Genomic DNA, 18,849 nt, shown 5'->3' with positions numbered 1-18,849 from the left:
AACAGTGTTTTAAACATTTTTTCCTTGGAGGATAATGAAAATGTAAGCTTACTTAAGTCAGGGGCCAAGTGGTAAAGCTATGACCGACCCATATTTTCTTAGTGCGATTGAATTATTATTTAATTATTATGATGGCGTTGACAAAATCATCACGCCTCAGGGAAAAGAGGGTAACATGCTTTATGAAACTAACATCATTTATGCTCTGTCTGTGCTAGAGTTTAGACAGTGACCAACTTATAGCCTATTAAGAGCATTTAGAAAATTCAGGGGGCTAGTGGGAATGTTCAAAACACTAACCTTTCTAGTTCTTTCATTAACTTTCCATGAAACTGACAGATTCTAACTCTGACACTATAAAGCTGTTTACCTCACACAAAATGGCTTTCTGCTGTTTTAAAATTACTTTTCTTCCTTGCTACTTTCTGAGCTTCTTGCCCTGTCACTGTTTTATGCCCCTCCTCCTCTAATTTGCTTTCTGTGCAAGTAGAACTAGTAATACTTCGTTAGAGTTTTGTATTTAAAATGCAGGTAACTAAGCTGAACCTGACAGACTCTGCTTATCAGTGCACTTGAAATGCATGAACTTCATCTACACTTTGGCTCTTTTCTCATTGCTTGCCAGTATCTGCTGGATAGTCAAGGTTAATGGCTTTTAAATAAATGATGCTTGACATCAGTGGGTGCAAGGAGATAAATGAATGTAATTTTTCTTGCTTACACTAGCATTTTGTATCTGAATTCTTGCATTTTAGAAGCCCCATCCCTGTTGCACTGTTTGCTGAAAGTTAGACACATTAGCAGTGTTTTCGAAATGTACTATCTGCCTTATCAATATTGCTTAGAAGTTGACTGTCATTATAGCTAGAGCAATTTGACCTGGACCTCAATATGCTTACAGGAACATCTTGTTCCTGTCAACTTGATTTTGAAAATTGGACCTGATCTACTTTTTATAGCCGAGTATACTGATAGCTTACAATTAGCACCTATTTTAAAATATTCTCTACCACATGAATGAAATTGTCAACTCCAGGCACAATGAAATAAACACCATCTGTGCAATGAATTAACTCTTTATTACAGCCCTTAGTCTTCCTTAGCTTTTTTTTTTTTTTTTTTTTTTGTGGTACGCGGGCCTCTCGCTGCTGTGGCCTCTCCCGCTGCGGAGCACAGGCTCCGGACGCGCAGGCTCAGCGGCCACGGCTCACGGGCCCAGCCGCCCCGCGGCACGTGGGATCCTCCCGGACCGGGGCACGAACCCGCGTCCCCCGCCTCGGCAGGCGGACTCTCAACCACTGCGCCACCAGAGAAGCCCCCTTAGCATTTTTTAATGTCTCTTTCTTCAGGTTATTTTCCTGGTTGCAACATCTAACAGAATGTTATGAATGTATATGAAATTTAAATTACCTTTCTTATATGTAGATAGGGCAACTACCTATGCCCATTGTCATAGGTAGTTGAGAATGTACTGTTACTCTCCTAACATGTTTTTTTTTCTTCTATACTCAAAATAAGCCCAGACATTTTTAATAATTCACATCAATAATCCTTAATCTAAGATTTTATCTATTAATGTAGAAATATTGTGGCAGTATATAAATAGTGTATTCTAACCTTTTTCATTTGTTCTACTCTATAGGTATTTCAGGTGTTGAATGGAAAGAAACAGATACATGCTATAAAGTATGTGAACTTAGAAGAAGCAGATAGTCAAACAGTTGAAAGTTACCGGAATGAAATTGCTTATCTGAATAAACTACAACAACACAGTGATAAAATCATCCGACTTTACGATTAGTAAGAATTTTTTTTTTCAATTTAAAAAGAAGACTTTTTTTGGCTTCAATTCTTAAGATAAATGCTGTGTAAATCTCAGTGGTGTAACCCAACCATTTATTGTTTTGTTGTTTTTGTTTGTTTTTAATGGCAGCGAAATCACAGATCAGTACATCTACATGGTAATGGAATGTGGAAATATTGATCTCAATACTTGGCTTAAAAAGAAAAAATCCATCAATCCATGGGAACGCAAGAGTTACTGGAAAAATATGTTGGAGGCAGTTCACACGATTCATCAACATGGTATTTTAAAATCTCTTCCTATGTAACATTTAAATATTCATTAGTAGTGCTATCTTAGAGAAATACACCTATAATTTTAATTGGCACCTTTAGGCTAGATAAACTAAATATTTGGAAGTTTAATAAAGATGAAGGGACAAAAACATTTCTTTAAAATGCTGTTAACAGGGGCTTCCCTGGTGGCGCAGTGGTTGAGAATCGCCTGCCAATGCAGGGGACACGGGTTCCAGCCCTGGTCCGGGAAGATCCCACATGCCACGGAGCAGCTGAGCCCGTGCGCCACAACTACTGAGCCCACACGCCGCAACTACTAAAACCCCGTGTGCTCTAGGGCCCGTGCTCCGCAACAAGAGAAGCCACCGCAATGAGAAGCCCGCGCACCGTAACAAAGAGCAGCCCCCACTCGCGGCAACTAGAGAAAGCCCGTGTGCAGCAACGAAGACCCAACGCAGACAAAAATAAATAAGTTAATTTTTAAAAAAATGCTGTTAATGAAAGGATATAGTGCATGAACTCAAATCCCCACATCCGTAAAGCATGCATAATACAAAATGTATCTTTGTCAGTATTAACATAGTCCATAATCCTGGGTCTCCAAATACTTGGATTACAGCAGATATGAGACTGGGGTTCAGGTATCCTAAAAATCTGAGATTTTTTTTTCACACATTCTCCTAGTTGTTTTGTATCGTGTACCTTGTATGGGAGTTGGTTTTACTTTTTTTTTTTTTTAAACTGTTAGCCCTACATTCTGGGCTGGCTTTTACCTTACTTGGCCTTGGTTCTTTCTATGGCTTCTTTGCCTTTACCTTTTCCTTATTTCAAATAACTGATAATGTAGGTAATTGTAAATTGTCTCCTTGTATCTCCCATCCTATAAGTTAAAAGATAATTCACCAGCGATCAAGCTCAGGCTGTAGGGATAGATATGTCAGGAGCATTAGGGTCCTACCGCCTGGCGGTGTAATTTTCAGCGCTCTCTCGTGGGCAGTGAATCACAGTGGTTGTTAAGAGCATAGACTCTGAAGCCAGACTGCCTGGGTTCAACTCATGACACTGTTACTTAGGCTGTGTGACCTTGAACAGATTGCTTAAACTCTGCCTTAGTTTCCTCAGCTAAAAATGGGGATAATAATAGTACTTACCTCAGCACTGGGGTGAAATGATTCAATACAAGTGACAAACTTCAGATAGCGCCTGGCACATTCCAAGCGCTGTATGTTTGTAGTAAATATTAAAAATGAATATTTAGGGCTTCCCTGGTGGCGCAGTGGTTGAAGTCCGCCTGCCGATGCGGGGGAATGCGGGTTCGCGCCCCGGTCCGGGAAGATCCCACGTGCGGCGGAGCGGCTGGGCCCGTGAGCCGTGGCCGCTGAGCCTGCGCGTCCAGAGCCCGTGCTCCGCAACGGCAGAGGCCGCGACAGTGAGAGGCCCGCGTACCACAAAAATAAATAAATAAATAAAAATGAAAGGCTATTTAATTTGATTGACTGATTAAAGGAATCAACTCAGCAGATTGTGAAATTTTTTTGTACTTAGGATGTTTAACATGGTCTAATATTATAATGGATTTTTATTTTGAAGGTATTGTTCACAGTGATCTGAAACCTGCTAACTTTCTGATAGTTGATGGAATGCTAAAGCTAATCGATTTTGGGATTGCAAACCAAATGCAACCAGATACAACAAGTATTGTTAAAGATTCTCAGGTAATGAATGGCTGGTTACCACACAGTAGAGTTCAGTTCCTTTTCACCTTTGAAGTGTCATTTTGCTAATGAGGATTTAATTTTTCAAAGGATTTGAAGCCTTCGTATAAGAACAGATATTATAACTATTAAAAAAATTAATCACATGATTAAGACAATTTAGTATAGAAAGTCAAGATCCAGTAGAAGTATATCCATCAATTTTGAATGATTTTCTTATAGCTGAGGTAGAGAAGCAGTAATGCCTGCCTTGGAAACCATCTTGGTCATGATCTAAAATTCACCTGAGGGCTTCCCTGGTGGCGCAGTGGTTGAGGGTCCGCCTGCTGATGCAGGGGACGCGGGTTCATGCCCCGGTCCGGGAAGATCCCACATGCCGCGGAGCAGCTAGGCCCGTGAGCCGTGGCCGCTGAGCCTGCGCGTCCGGAGCCTGTGCTCCGCAACGGGAGCGGCCACAACAGTGAGAGGCCCGCGTACCACAGAAAAATTAAAAATAAAATAAATAAAATTCACCTGAAACTTTGCCTCAGTTTCCAGGTAGCAACCAAAGAGAGAATTGCACTCTCATGTTTTTCATTGTCCATGAGGTAAAATTATTTCATTCTTCCGGAGAAGTAAAGCTTTCCCTATCACTTAAATTTGAAAGAAATTCTTAATTGGGCCTTCATATTGGAAACCCCATAATAAGTGTACTCAACTGCATTTTTATAATAGGATATGCAATAGCGATCTTAATAAATTTGTCCCCATAAAAGCTGAGGTGATGACAACCAAAGAATGACTCAGAATAATCCTGCTTTTGGGGCCAAGACAGGGTGTTCCAGGCACACAGATTTCTGATGTGCTTCTTCCTTAACCCTAGCAGTAAAACTGGAGCTTTTTAGGAGTAGATGGGGGCAGCATGCCCTTCAAACAATGCTATTTGACAGTCACTTCTTTCTGTGTCAGAAATATGGCTGAACATTTAGTTGTGAATCAGCTTGAAGGTATCGTCTATGGTAAGGCTCTAAAGAGGAGGTATTCTGTGTCTGAAAGCAGAGTCGTTTTAGAATAAAATGAGTGCGGTGTAAGATTGGCATAGTCAGTCCTCCTGTGGAAAATCTTGCATGATGCAGACACCCGTCCCATCTCTATTTGGACATGGGCCCAGGGAGACAAAGCTAGATTTTTAGTTGGTTGTTTGGTTTATTTAAAAAAGTGTTCTGGGTCTATGCCAGCACAGAAATGAGCCATTGATCAATTCCTTCAAAGTTTATGGCCATTAATATAATTTTATCCTGGAAAGATTTACGGTCGCTGCCCACCATAATCATAGAAATAGCTCAGCCTTCTGTAAGGAGTCAATTTTTTTTTTTTATTATGAATCTAATTTATTTTGCTGGAATTGTGAAGAAATTTATGTCTTAATATTTTTGTCAGTTATTAGAGTTTCTCAGATATATTACTGAAATCTGTAACTATCCAAGTTGCCAAGAATCTGGCATTTGTGTTTTAAAAAAATCTAAAGCAGAATGAAGTCTTTTCATTGATTTCTGTGTTTTCTGTGATTTGGCAAGTAGGTTGGTACAGTTAATTACATGCCGCCAGAAGCAATCAAAGATATGTCTTCCTCAAGAGAAAATGGGAAATCCAAATCGAAGGTACTGTAAGGTTATTTAGATCCCATTTATCTGGCACAAATAGGGAATGGGCTAGTCTCTGTATGAACTTAGCAGGTAACTGAGAAGTTATTTCTTTAAGTTCTAAAACTTTTTAGGCCACTACAGAGACCTTGCTTTGTTACTCAAACCGTCATGGGATTCAGTTTCACTTTTCTTTATTGATTTGAGATTACTGTGCTCTTAGTATGGTGACGTCTCACAATGTGCTCCTATAAGAAATGCACATAGGATGTTTTTTGAGTTTTAAAAATAAAGAAAAAAAATAAGACTAAATTAGCCCTGATATGGCCACCTTAAATTAAACAACAGTGAACTGATAACCTTTGTTTCCTTTCTGATTCTTCCATTTTATTTACCATTTCTTCTTCATTTGTTAATTTTCTGTTTCCAAGAACAACTCTAGTAGGTAATATTCCCAGGTACGTTCCCACTTTTCTTATTTCACCACCTCTGTGAGCTTTTGTGTTAGCCTCGTTGGTGCCCCTTGCTGGATCCATTCTACCTGCCGTGGTGCCTCTGGCTCCCAAGCTAATCCTTCTTTCTCTGTGCCAGTGTCTTCAAATGGGTGCAAGCACACACCGCTGTGCAGTACCCGCGTTCGAGTCATAGATCTGCCTCTTTATCAACTGTCTTTGTCACTTAACTTGCCTATCTTCATCTGTAAGTTAGGCTTGTACACAGTACCTATTTTAAAAGTAATTGAGGATTAAATGAGAAAGAATATAAAGCACTTAGTACATTGTCCAGCTTGAAACAATTGCTTAATGAATGTGCTTTCATTTACTAAATTATATTTTCCTTCCTAGGAAATTGTGGCTTCTAAATATCTTTTCAAATAACTGGCATAAAATCATGCCAAATCGTCTCTCTTATAAAAATTCTTTTTACACCTCTTCAGCTTCTCCTTTTCTTGTAATACTTAGATTTGTCTTTCTCTTTTTCTTTTTCTTGATTAGACTTGCCATGGTTCTGTTAATTTTAAAGAACCAGGTCTTGATTTCATTTATGAATTCTATTTTCCTTTGTCCTCTAATTAATTTCTGCTTTTATCTTTGTTATTTATATTCCCTTTAGGTTTCTCCCCCCCAGCTTCTGCATTTAAATAATTGCTAATTTAATTTTAGTGTTCTTCCTTATAATTAAAACATTAAAACTGAATTTTGCTTTGAGTTTTACTTTAGCTGCTACTTCTAGGTTTTACGGTAGTGTTTCTTATTTTCATTAATTTCCAAAATTTCTAATTTCAGTTTTTAAATTGTTTCATTCTTTTTTACTTTAAAATAAAATTTACGGGCTTCCCTGGCGGCGCAGTGGTTGAGAGTCCGCCTGCCGATGCAGGGGACGCGGGTTCGTGCCCCGGTCCGGGAGGATCCTACGTGCCGCGGAGCGGCTGGGCCCGTGAGCCATGGCCGCTGAGCCTGCGCGTCCGGAGCCTGTGCTCCGCAACGGGAGAGGCCACAACAGTGAGAGGCCTGCGTACCGCAAAAAGAAAATAAAATAAAAATAAATAGAATTTACTTTGAATTGCATGTAGTGTTCAGATTTTTTTCAGTTATCAACTCAGTACTTAAATAGGTAGTATTGGTCAATCTCAACTAGGGATTCTGAATAGAAGATAAATTTTTATCCCGACATGGGAGGTAATCCTTGTTAGGGAAGAGCTCAAAGCCCCGCCCAGTCTCGCTCTGTTCTCGAATTGCTTTCTGGTGAACAGGCTTGGCCGTCTGGGGCTCCTGCTCTGAGGTCTGTTGGGCCCATTCATTACTCCTCTCTCCTCTCCGCTTCAAATGCCTCTACCACGCACGACCTGTGGCTGTGGGTAGTTTGTCTCCATTCACGTTCTGCTTTTATTGTAAATATTTTCCATATGTTTACGGTTTTGCTACCAGGCTGCTCTGTCTGTCTTATCTGGGGCTTTGGAGAGTTTGAAAACTACACGGCCACAGCCATTTTTCCAGAATCTGAAATTCTTTTTAATTCATGATTTAGTATTTAGAAATGGACTTAAATTTTCAAGTGGTTAAATTGGAGGAAGAGGAGGTTATATTTTATTAATTTTCAGTTTTCCTTGTGTTCAGATGACGGGATCTATTTTATCTGTCATGTTCTGAAAGGCATGTTTAAATCTGCCCTCCTTCAAAGAATTTAATACAATGTTTGCTTTATGTAGTTCTATTAAATGTGGTTTCCGTGCACGGAAGTTCGTAACTGTCATCTCTTCTTGGTTGATTGTGCCTTTTATCACTGTAAAATGGCTTTCTCTCTTCTGTTAGAAGCATTTTGCCATGTTCTCTTTTTCTAATGTTAATATTGCTGTCTCTGCTTTCGTTTCCTTTTTTTATTTTTCTTTCTTGCATTTGGTTATAGATGTCCATTTCTTTTTTCCTTGTACCTTTCTGTGTCATTTGGTTTAGATTAATCCTTTGTGTAGAGCATGTGGTTACATTTTGTTTTAATGCATATTGAGTATCTTTTAAAAGAGGAATTTAGCCGTTCTCATTTATTATGCTCACTTCTGTGTTTGGTCTTAATCATGTTCTTTTAAAAGTCAAAAGCATAATTATGTTATATCACATTATTTCTAGTGAGATTATTTAATACAAAGAACATTTAATAATAAGTAATATTTATTGAGTACTTACTATACCAGAAACTATTCTCTATGCTTACCCATATCTCATGGTTACATCATTTAAGGCCCATGACAATGTACTTTTGTTATTTCTGTTTTAGAGATGAGGAAACAGAGATATGGACAATTACTAGTTAGTGATAAGACCAGGATTCAAGCCCAGCCCAGCCCAGTCTGGCTCTATAGTTTGTGTTCTTAAGTTTAGGATAGCTCAACTTAAATAACCTTTTTAAAATCTATGCATACTTATATATTATGAGTTTATATAAAAACTTATTTTAATTCAGTAATTTTGGGGAAAACAAGTAAATTTAAAATTTGCACTTAGGGTTTTTAGTTTTGTGTTTTCACAGGCTGACAAGAATGTAATATTTTGTTTCAGTTGAGATATTTTGATTATGAGTTTGTTGAAAGATTTAAAGTGAAGTTCATTTCTTTTGATAAAATAACCAAGTATAATCAAAACTAGTAGAGGATGTTTTGTCATGAACATAGTCTAATACTTGGACATTTATTGAGGTTTAGTTATGATTTTAAATATTAGGGTATGTGTGTGTGTGTATAATATTTTAATTTTATGTTAAAATAACAGTAACTTATTCTTTTTTTTTTTTTTTTTTTAACTTAGATAAGCCCCAAAAGCGATGTTTGGTCCTTAGGTTGCATTTTGTACTATATGACTTACGGAAAAACACCGTTTCAGCATATCATTAATCAGATTTCTAAATTACATGCCATAATTGACCCTAATCATGAAATTGAATTTCCTGATATTCCAGAGAAAGATCTTCAAGATGTGTTAAAGGTAACATTAATAGTATATACATATAGAACAACTATATTTCATGTAGTACTGAATTGTTTACTTAAAGAAATAGCTGAGGGAGTTCTCTGGCAGTCCAGTGGTTAGGACGCAGCACTTTCACTGCCATGGCCCGGGTTCAATCCCTGGTCAGGACACTAAGATCCCACAAGCCGCATGGAACACCCAGAAAAGAAAAAAGAAAGAAAAAGAAAAAGTTGAAATGATTGGAATTATGTAACTGGCTTAGATATAACTGAGAGGTCTATTGAGAGGAATTGCTGACTGAGTTAGCTTTTAAAGATGTGTTAAGTTCACTTTGAAGGTTTTTAAAACTTACGAATACTTCAAGATTTTGCAAAAATGACGTGTAAAATAATTTTGTCATTTCTAAGTAGGCTCTCTAGAAAGCAACTTCGGTAATATGATGCAGTCTGGAAAAATACTGTATCAATATTGCATAAGAAAACTTGCTTCGTTTTTTTTAAAAATTTATCTTTATTTGTATAGTGTTGTTTAATAAGGGACCCTAAACAGAGGATATCCATTCCTGAGCTTCTGGCACATCCATACGTTCAGATTCAAACTCATCCAGGTACTTCTTTAAAAATAAGTTTGTTACCAGATTGCTAATATAAACAGCCTTCTGGCTACTCTTTTCCTGCCTGCCTCCTTCCTTAAGGATATTCCTTAATGCAAAATACTAAAATAAATGAGATCACCTTTCTTTACCTGCTGGCATTCCTTTTACTTATCCTAGGTAAGGGGCTCTGATCAGTGATAAGTTACAAGAATGCCAATTATTGTGCTTTTAAGCAGAATACATATTCATATATGAACTTACATTTTTCTCATTTGATACCAGTGTGCTGTTGATCATATGTATTATTTTTACAGGTAATCAGACGGCTAAGGGAACCACTGAAGAAATGAAATATGTTCTGGGTCAACTTGTTGGCCTGAATTCTCCTAACTCCATTTTGAAAGCTGCTAAAGTATGTCTGTTCCCTGTCTACACTCATTTTAATTGTTTTGTATAATTTAGTTAATTAGCCACTTAAACAGCTAATCCAAAGGAAAGTTGGCCCAATCATCAGATCAGCTGTGAAGTGTGTTTCTTTTTTTTTTTTTTTGTGGTACGCGGGCCTCTCACTGTTGTGGCCTCTCCCGTTGCTGAGCACAGGCTCCGGACGCGCAGGCTCAGAGGCCACGGCTCACGGGCCCAGCCGCTCCACGGCATGTGGGATCTTCCCGGACCGGGGCACGAACCCGTGTCCCCTGCATCGGCAGGCGGACTCTCAACCACTGCGCCACCAGGGAAGCCCTTAACATGTGCTTTTTGACAAATACAGATTTATTTGATTTACATTCTTATTGTGCAGACAGCACAGTTGAAAATGGATTGTCATATAAAGTGCATTGAAAAGACTGCTGTCAGGTCTCAACTGGAATAAATTGAATAAGGAATCTTAAATCAACACCATTTTTAACACAGCTTTTGAATCATTTTTTTTTTCCAGCCAACTTTATTTTTAAACCGTCGTAGAGAAATCACAGTACTTGTCGCATGTAATGACTTCTGTGAGGCTGTATATAGCAGTCAGTACATTTCTCAAAGCAAATGTCTCAAATCTTTCAGTCTCCCAATGCCTGTTTATATCTGTACCATAATTTTTTGGATCTCACTGACATCAAATGCCTAGTCATTTCCAGAACAATAGGTATGCTTATTGACTTTAGTTACCAGTTATATATTTCAGTTATAACATTATTGTAAAATTATGGGAGCTTAAACTAAAAACACTGTTAGCTCTATGGATAGGGATGACACCAATCTAAGATGTTAAGAACCTGGATACATTTTTGGAGGAATTTATTCTATATTCACCATTATATTTGCATCCATATGATATAAGGTAAATTTTTTCTTAAATTTTCTCAAGTTCTGATAGCTAAATCAATGGCTTTAGGAATTGAAATTGGACAAAATTTGTTTTGTAATTTTTCTCTATGTTTCATATCTCTATGTTTTAAATTTCTACCAGTGTATTGTTTAAAGCCTTTTATAAATAAAATTGAGGTGGGTTACCTTTATCACTAAGGGTATGTGTTCCTTGATAGCAAAGATATCTGTCATCTTCATAAATTAGATGTTGGCTTAGCCTTAAATCCTTTACTAAATATGTAGATGTTCATATAGCTAATTATATGTATTTGTATAGCAGTTGTATTTTTTTTTAATGTCTTCCATTCTTTAGTTTAAATATCAGCTGAAAGTATATTTCCTGATGAGTGTATTTTACAGTATAGGAATTTATCTAAGACTGGCTTTATTTAAGAAAAAGTAAGGTATCTTGTAATAACCTATAATGAAAAAGCATATGAAAAATATATATAGAGAGGGATAGATACAGATACAGATATAGATATAATCTGAATCACTTTGCTGTACACCAGAAACTAACACAATATTATAAATCAGCTATACTTCAATTTTTAAAAAAGTTTTGCTATGTAATACTGTATATCGACTATACTTCAATAAAAATAAATAATTTTAAAAGAGGTTTGTTGAAACAGAAAAGAAAAAGAAAAAGTAAGGGAGATTAAGAAGGCCTTGAGGATGCATATATATATATGCTTATAAATAGCTCTGTTACATTTTTCTTACAGAAAGATTGATCTGCATCGCATGAGAGCTGACTCTTAGGCCAAGCTAGCTGTTGAAAAATTTTTCATTATCTCCAATAGTGTATAAAATAATTTCCTAATTATAAGAACAAGGGAGAAATTGGTTACATAGTAGAAGATGCGGAGTTAAACCTTTGTTAATCTGATATGGTAATACATTGAATTTTAAAAGTTACAAATCGGATGCGTGTTTTTAATTTCAGACTTTATATGAGCACTATAGTGGTGGTGAAAGTCATGATTCCTGTTCATCGTACAAGACTTTGGGGAAAAAATGATTTGCAGCTACTCATAAACTGTCAGGTATCACCTGTACAATATATTGGACTGTTACACTCTTGATTCTCTGTGGAAATCTACTCCTGAAGACAACTTCACTCTGAAATGTCATTGGCAGAAAAATTCAGTGGATTATCCTCAAAAGACAAGTGTAAAAAAACCACTAATGACACTGTATGTATTAAATTGTAGAATTGTTTTCTCTTTTGTGCTTCCCTGTAAATCTAATCTATTTGATATCATTTTCACACTTGGAATAGTGGGTGAAAAGTGGAAATATTTTCTGAAGAACTATGTAAATAGGCTTTGTATAGTATAAAATGACACTAAAATGTCAAAGTTGTAGAACTGTTTTCTTCAAGCAAATATGTTGTTGGTGAGACAACAGAATTCTTAATAAAAATGGATTAAGGGAAAACATGAGAGTAGACCTTAGTAAATTAACTTTGGGGGAAAAAAAATTCCAAAGCGTTCAAATTCTAAAATAGATTTCCAGTTGTTTTATGGCACTGATAATACTCCAGCGTTTTAGGGCTTCACTTGGCTCTTTTAATTCTCCGTTTAAGTCTTCATAATACCTATTGTTTTGGGTGTTCAGAGTATCATGCTGGATTCTAAGATGTAGGCTGTATAGGGCATGACCTCAGTTGTATGACTTGCTTGATAATGAGTAATTACAAATGTGGTCCCAGAATTTCTGAGTCTGAATCGAACAGATTACTTAGGGATATTACCACATAATAATATTCTTTTCCCCAAATTTTTCTTTAGCTTTTAAAACAGTTTTAGAGTCACAGCAAAACTGAGGGGAAGGTGCAGAGATTTCCCATTTAACCCCTGCCCCACACGTGCACAGCCTCCCCCATTACCAACATCCTCACCAGAGGGGTACTTTTGTTACATTTAATGAACCTACATTGACGCACTGTAAGAATCACCCGAAGTCTATAGTATACATATACCCAGTTCACTCTTGGTGGTGCATGTTCTAGGGATTTGGACAAATGTATAATAACATGTATCCATCGTTATACTATTATAAGAATATTTTCACTGCCTGAAAAATTCACTGAGCTCCACCTAATTCATCCCTCCCTACCCCCAACCCCTGGGAACCACTGATCTTTTTACTGTTTCCATAGTTTGGCCCTGTCTAGAAGGTCATAAAGCTGGAATTATACAGTACGTAGTCTTTCGCTTAGCAACGTGCACTTAGTAACATGCACCTCCGTGTCTTTTCATGGCTTGAGAGCTCATTTCTTTCCAGTGCCCAGCAGTAATCCACTGTCTGGATGTACCACAGTCGATCCATTCGCCTCCTGAAGGACACCTTGGTGGCTTCCAAGTTTTGGCAATTATGAATAGAGCTGCTGTAGACATCTGGGTGCAGGGCTCTGTGTGGTGTTCAGCTTCAGAGGAGTTGACTACCACGGAGCATGACTGGTGGATGACGTGGTAAGAGTATGTCTAGCTTTGTAAGAAACTGCCAAACCGTCTTGCATGGTGGCTGCACCGTTCTGCATTCTCTCCAGCAGGGCATGAGAGTGCTTGTTGCTCCACATCCTTGCCAGCGTTGGGTGTTGTCAGTGTTCTAGATTTTGGTCACCCTAGTAGATTTGTTGTGGTACCTCACTGTTGTTTTAGTTTGCATTTCCCTGATGACATCTGATGTGTGAAGCATCTTTTCATATACTTACGTGCCATCCATCTGATATCTTCCTTAGTGAGATCTTGGCTTCCTTGTCAAAGATCCGTTAGCTATATGTATTGGGGGGGGGGTCTATTTCTGGGCCGTCCATTCTGTTCCGTTGATCAGTTTAGCTTTTCCTTCACCAATACCACACTGTTTTGATTACTGTCACTTTACAGTAAGTCTTGAAGTCAGGGGGTGTCAGTCCTCCAACTTTGTTCTTCTCCTTCAGGAGTGTGTTGGCTGTTCTGGAGGTTTTCACCATTTCACATGGAGTTTAGAATCTGTCTGTCGATATCCCTAAGTAACTGGCTGGACTTTTTTTTTTTTTTTTTTTTTTTTTTTTTTTGCGGTACGCGGGCCTCTCACCGCTGTGGCCTCTCCCGTTGTGGAGCACAGGCTCAGCAGCCACGGCTCATGGGCTCAGCCGCTCCGCGGCACGTGGGATCCTCCCGGACCGGGGCACGAACCCGCGTCCCCTGCATCGGCAGGCGGACTCTCAACCGCTGCGCCACCAGGGAAGCCCCTGGCTGGACTTTTGACTGGGATTACATTGAATCCCAATTGTAGATCAAACTGGGAAGAACTGACGTCTTGACAATATTGAGTCTTCCTGTCCAAGAACATGGACTATTTCTCCATTTATTCAGTTCTTCCTTGATTTCATTCTTCAGAGTTTTGTGGTTTTCCTCATATAGACCTTGTACACACATTGTTAGATTTGTACATGAGTATTTCATTTTTGGGGGGCTGCTAATGTAAATGGTATGGTGTTCTTCATTTCAAATTCCACTTCTTGTTTGCTGTTATATAGGAAAATGATTGACATTTATATATTAACCTTGTATCCTGCAGTGTTGCTATCTATAGTTGCTTATTTGTTCCAGGAGTGGTTTTATGGATTCTTTTGGATTTTCTACATACATGATAATGTCATCTGCAAACAGGACAGTTTTATTTCTTCCTTCCCAATCTGTATCCCTTTTATTTCATCTTATTGCAGTAGGTAGTACTTCCAGGATGATGTTGGAGGGAGTGATGAGGGGACTTCTTTGCCTTGTTTTTGATCTTAGTGAGAAAACGTCAAGTTTCTATTAAGTATGATGTTTGCTGTATGTTTTTTATAGATACTCTGTATCAAATTAAGAAAGTTCTGGGCTTCCCCGGTGGCACGGTGTTTGAGAGTCCGCCTGCCGATTCAGGGGACGCGGGTTCGCGCCCCGGTCTGGGAGGATCTCACATGCCGCGGAGCGGCTGGACCCGTGAGCTGTGGCCACTGAGCCTGCGCGTCCGGAGCCCGTGCTCCACAACGGGAGGGGCCACAGCAGTGAGAGGCCTGCGTACCGCAAAAAAAAAAAAAAAAAAAAAAAAAAAAAAAAAAAAATTAAGAAAGTTCTCTGTTTCTAGCTCGTTGAAAGTTTTTATCGTGAATGGGTGTTAAATTTTGTCAAATGCTTTTTCCACATCGATCAATAATGGTCATGTGATTTTCCTCTTTTTAGCCTGTTGATGTGATGGATTACAGTGTGTTATTATAACTGGCGCCATCTTGGGCCCTTCTAGTTTCTCCTCTCCCTGTGCTCGCCCTGCGCAGGATTGTACTCTGTCTTGTTTCCAAGCACCTACCCCGCCCTACCCTGAGTTTACTATAAAATTGTCCCAGTGGCCCCTCGGGCGTGCGGTGCCATGTGCCATGCGTGCCCGAGTGCAGCTGTGAATGCTTCCAGGTCATTATCTGCCCAATCCCAATCCCACCCTAGGATTAAATTACCATAAAATAAACGGATCCACTGATCATATGGATCAGTTTGTCCGTCTCAAGATGCCTTTCCAGTTCAGTAGGCACTTTTCATTTCTTCCGGCCTCTAGCGATTACATTAATTGATTTTTGAATGTTGAACCAGTCTTGCGTATCTGGGATAAATCCCACTTGGTTGTGGTTTATCATTTTTTTATACATTCTCTCTTAAAATTACCCCTTGAAAGTGACACCCTTTACTTCCACTCACAATTCATTGGCTAAAGAATTTACATGGTCAAATGTAATAACCATGGGTTCAAAAAAAAAAAAGAGCTAGAAATATACGATGAACAGCACCAATTAACACTTATTGGAAGGTATAGCAATGCTCTTTTTAATTTTGCTTCAATCAAGGGTTCCTACCCTGTAGTTCGGGGCCTCCCAGGACTACTGGGTATTTGTTTTTTTTTTTCTTTTTTTTTTAGTTTTTCTTTTTCCTTTTATTTTTAACTACTGGGTATTGAGTAGCACAAAGAGAATAGAAGTATTCTATTTTTTTTACGTCACTTTGGAGGGGTTTTATTTTATGCTACTTTCCCGAAGTAGTTACAAACAACTTTGGGATGCTCTCCATGATTCTTCTCCTTTCTCTTCCTTCTTTTCCTTCTTCCTTCCTTCCTCTCTCCTCTACTTCTCCACTTTTACCTGTGGAGAACGTGTATTGTACCGAAGAGGAAAACGTGTTAGTAATTACACTTCTTAGTTGCTTAATAGTTAAAGTAAGAAATAACCTTTATTGGGTTACAAAGTTTGTAGAGCTATAATAATGTAAAAATTATGTATAGAATACATATACTATATACATAATTTGTATGCTATGCTATTAGAAATATACTAAATTAGTGCATTTGAGAGAATAAGGTCAGAAAGGCCCCTATAGGCACAGATAGGGGAAGGAGGAGGGGATTGTGGGTGGTTGCTGACATTCTGGCTGCAGCTTCACTAGTGAAGTAAGGCAAGAGCACAGCTGGCGCTCAAGCAAGTGAAGCGCAGGGCCCAGCCCAAACTCTGTTCCAAAGTCTCCACTTAGTTTAAGGATACTATATATTATGTCCTTATAGGATATCTAATATGTAGGAGATAAAATATGCTTTTTTCAAGCGATAACTAGTCACGGAGCAGTGGTGGGCTAGCTAACTCCAGCCGGGAGAAAAGTCTAGTGGAGTCTGTGGTGATGGTGGGGCTGGGCGGGGGGCATTGACAGCAGGGAAAGGAGTGAGATTCTTTGGCGAAGGGGTAGGAGCCGTATCTGGGGAGGCTCGAGCATGCTGCCTCTCCTCTCTCCCGTGGGACCGATGATCCCAAATAAACCTGGTACGTTGCCTCCTCCAGTTCATTTCTTTTGATAAATGGAAAGCAGTCATAGATGGAGGCTTTTCCTTGTGCATCTGTCATTTGGTGGGTTGGTTTTACTTTTTTAAGTTTTATCTTCTAGTGGACTATAGTTGATTTACAATGCTGTGTTAGTTTCAGGTGTACAGCACAGTGATTCAGTTATGTTATACATATACATGCATCTATTCTTTTTAAGATTCCTTCCCCATATAGGTTATTATAGAGTATTGAGTAGAGTTCCCTGTGCTCTACAGTAGGTCCTTGTGGATTATCTAGTTTATTCCTTTAGTGTGTTTTTTAATGTTATTCTAAAAGGAAAAAGGTCTCCTCTTCTTTTTTTTTTTTTTTGGCCATACCACACAGTTTATGGGATCTTAGTTCCCCGACCAGGGCTTGAACCCAGGCCCTCAGCACTGAGGGCACGGAGTCCTTAACCACTGGACTGCCAGGGAATTCCTTTTTTTTTTTTTTCCTTGAAAATAGTCTCATCTTAATCTAGTTGAAAAGTAAAGTACAAAGAAGCATAAATTATGCCTAATCCCATTGCCCTGAGTTAGTTACTGATAACATTTGGCATATTTGCACAATTGAGATAATATAGTAATAACTCTATACTGTTTTTTCACCTACCTTTCTCATAAGCATTTTCCTAAGTCATTTTAACCTTTCATAAATATAATTTTGATTCCTATAAATATCCTATCACGTGAATATACAAGCATATTTCCTTATTTTTTATTTTGTGTAAAATAATTCAGAATAAACCTCACAAAGCTGTTTTGTTTTTAAAGAATGGAAGTTGATGTTTGTCCGAAAACATAACTAAAAATATAAACCCACAAATAAATAAGCATCATCGTGACACCGTCTTTGTGTTCAAATGTCGTTTTGCTAATGAGACCCTCCTTAAACAGCATATTTAAAATTATAATCCCCCTGTTCCCTGTAATCCATAATCCCCTTACTTTCTTTATTACTTTTTTTTTTTTTTTTTTTTTGTGGTCCGCGGGCCTCTCCCGTCGCAGAGCACAGGCTCTGGACGCGCAGGCTCAGCGGCCACGGCTCACGGACCCAGCCGCTCCGCGGCACGTGGGATCTTCCCGGACCGGGGCACGAACCCGCATCCCCTGCATCGGCAGGCGGACTCTCAACCACTGCGCCACCAGGGAAGCCCCTCTTTATTACTTTTAATAGTATTTATCCTTCTAACATTCTCTGTAATTGATTTTTTACTGTTCATCTCCCTCCATTGTAATACCAATCCCAGAATGCAAACCTTTTTATTGGTTTTGTTCACTACTGTATCCCCAGTGCTGAGCAGTGTCTGGCCTGTAGTTGCCACTTGATAACATCCTGGTTGGAAACATGAATAAAAGCTTCTCTTCCCGGAAAGGGAGAATTTTAAGACATTTCTTATGGAGGATATACAATAGGAGCCATTTTAGCAAACCGTGGCTAGCCCAGCAGGCTGCTGTAATAACCCCTAGAGTGCTAGACAAGATGAGATGCCCTTGAAGGCGATCGATCACCTATTCAACGTGACCTGGTTGGAGACACTGGTGTTTGAGGGGCAAAGGATGTTCACAGGGGCAGACCCTTCTCCCAGTCGTGCCCTTGACCGATAGGATCTGCCTTTCCACAGAGGCGTTACAGGACATGGTCCCAGATGCAGTATTTCTGTGTTCAAATTAATGAAGCAAACCGAAGTCTCTGCGCCTGGGTGCTTATTTCTGTGTTTCTCCTCTTCCTAAGGAGAAAACCAAATTTGAATGGAACCAAACGTGGGCCAGGTCTGGGGCTGTTGTGGGTCCCCAGAACCCCTCCTGCATAAACGGGACAAGGGTCAGGACGTCTTCTGGGAGCGAGCTGGGCGAACATTTCTCAACTCCTTGGGAAGAGGCCACCCCGAGGGGAACCTCAGCCCGAGCCACTCCCAGCAGAGAGCGCAGAACTCACACGCCCATCACGATTGCTATCTGATTGCTATCTGTGAACTAACTCGCTTTGTCAGCCCCGCTCCCTCCCGCTCCCTCCGAGCCTGTCCCACTTGAGAGCTCAAGTGCCCTCGGGGAAAGGGCACCTCCCTGGTAATCTACGCGATGTTTGTTTGTTTGTTTGTTTGTTTTGCTGTAGCCCAGATGTCCTGACTTTGACTTTCTAGTCC

General features: G+C 39.2%; 1 protein-coding gene across 5 annotated transcripts in view; it reads left to right on the top strand.

The window, feature by feature from the left end:
• TTK (TTK protein kinase) overlaps positions 1–12,273 on the top strand; it is an 87,410-nt gene extending 75,137 nt beyond the window's left edge. For all 5 annotated transcript variants that reach the window (XM_067011263.1, XM_067011267.1, XM_067011266.1 and 2 more), the window contains 8 exons: positions 1,643–1,800; positions 1,934–2,085; positions 3,670–3,794; positions 5,354–5,434; positions 8,716–8,892; positions 9,400–9,484; positions 9,787–9,884; positions 11,784–12,273. In XM_067011263.1, coding sequence (XP_066867364.1) covers positions 1,643–1,800; positions 1,934–2,085; positions 3,670–3,794; positions 5,354–5,434; positions 8,716–8,892; positions 9,400–9,484; positions 9,787–9,884; positions 11,784–11,858 — 951 coding nt within the window. In that variant the 3' untranslated portion in view covers positions 11,859–12,273. The remainder of the gene's footprint in view (positions 1–1,642; positions 1,801–1,933; positions 2,086–3,669; positions 3,795–5,353; positions 5,435–8,715; positions 8,893–9,399; positions 9,485–9,786; positions 9,885–11,783) is intronic.
• The last annotated feature ends 6,576 nt before the right edge of the window (positions 12,274–18,849 follow it).

Source organism: Kogia breviceps, chromosome 13 (genome assembly GCF_026419965.1).
Source record: "Kogia breviceps isolate mKogBre1 chromosome 13, mKogBre1 haplotype 1, whole genome shotgun sequence".
NCBI classification, from domain to species: Eukaryota; Metazoa; Chordata; class Mammalia; order Artiodactyla; family Physeteridae; genus Kogia; species Kogia breviceps.
Note: the sequence above shows the minus strand (reverse complement) of the source record. Positions and strands in the feature narration are given on the sequence as shown.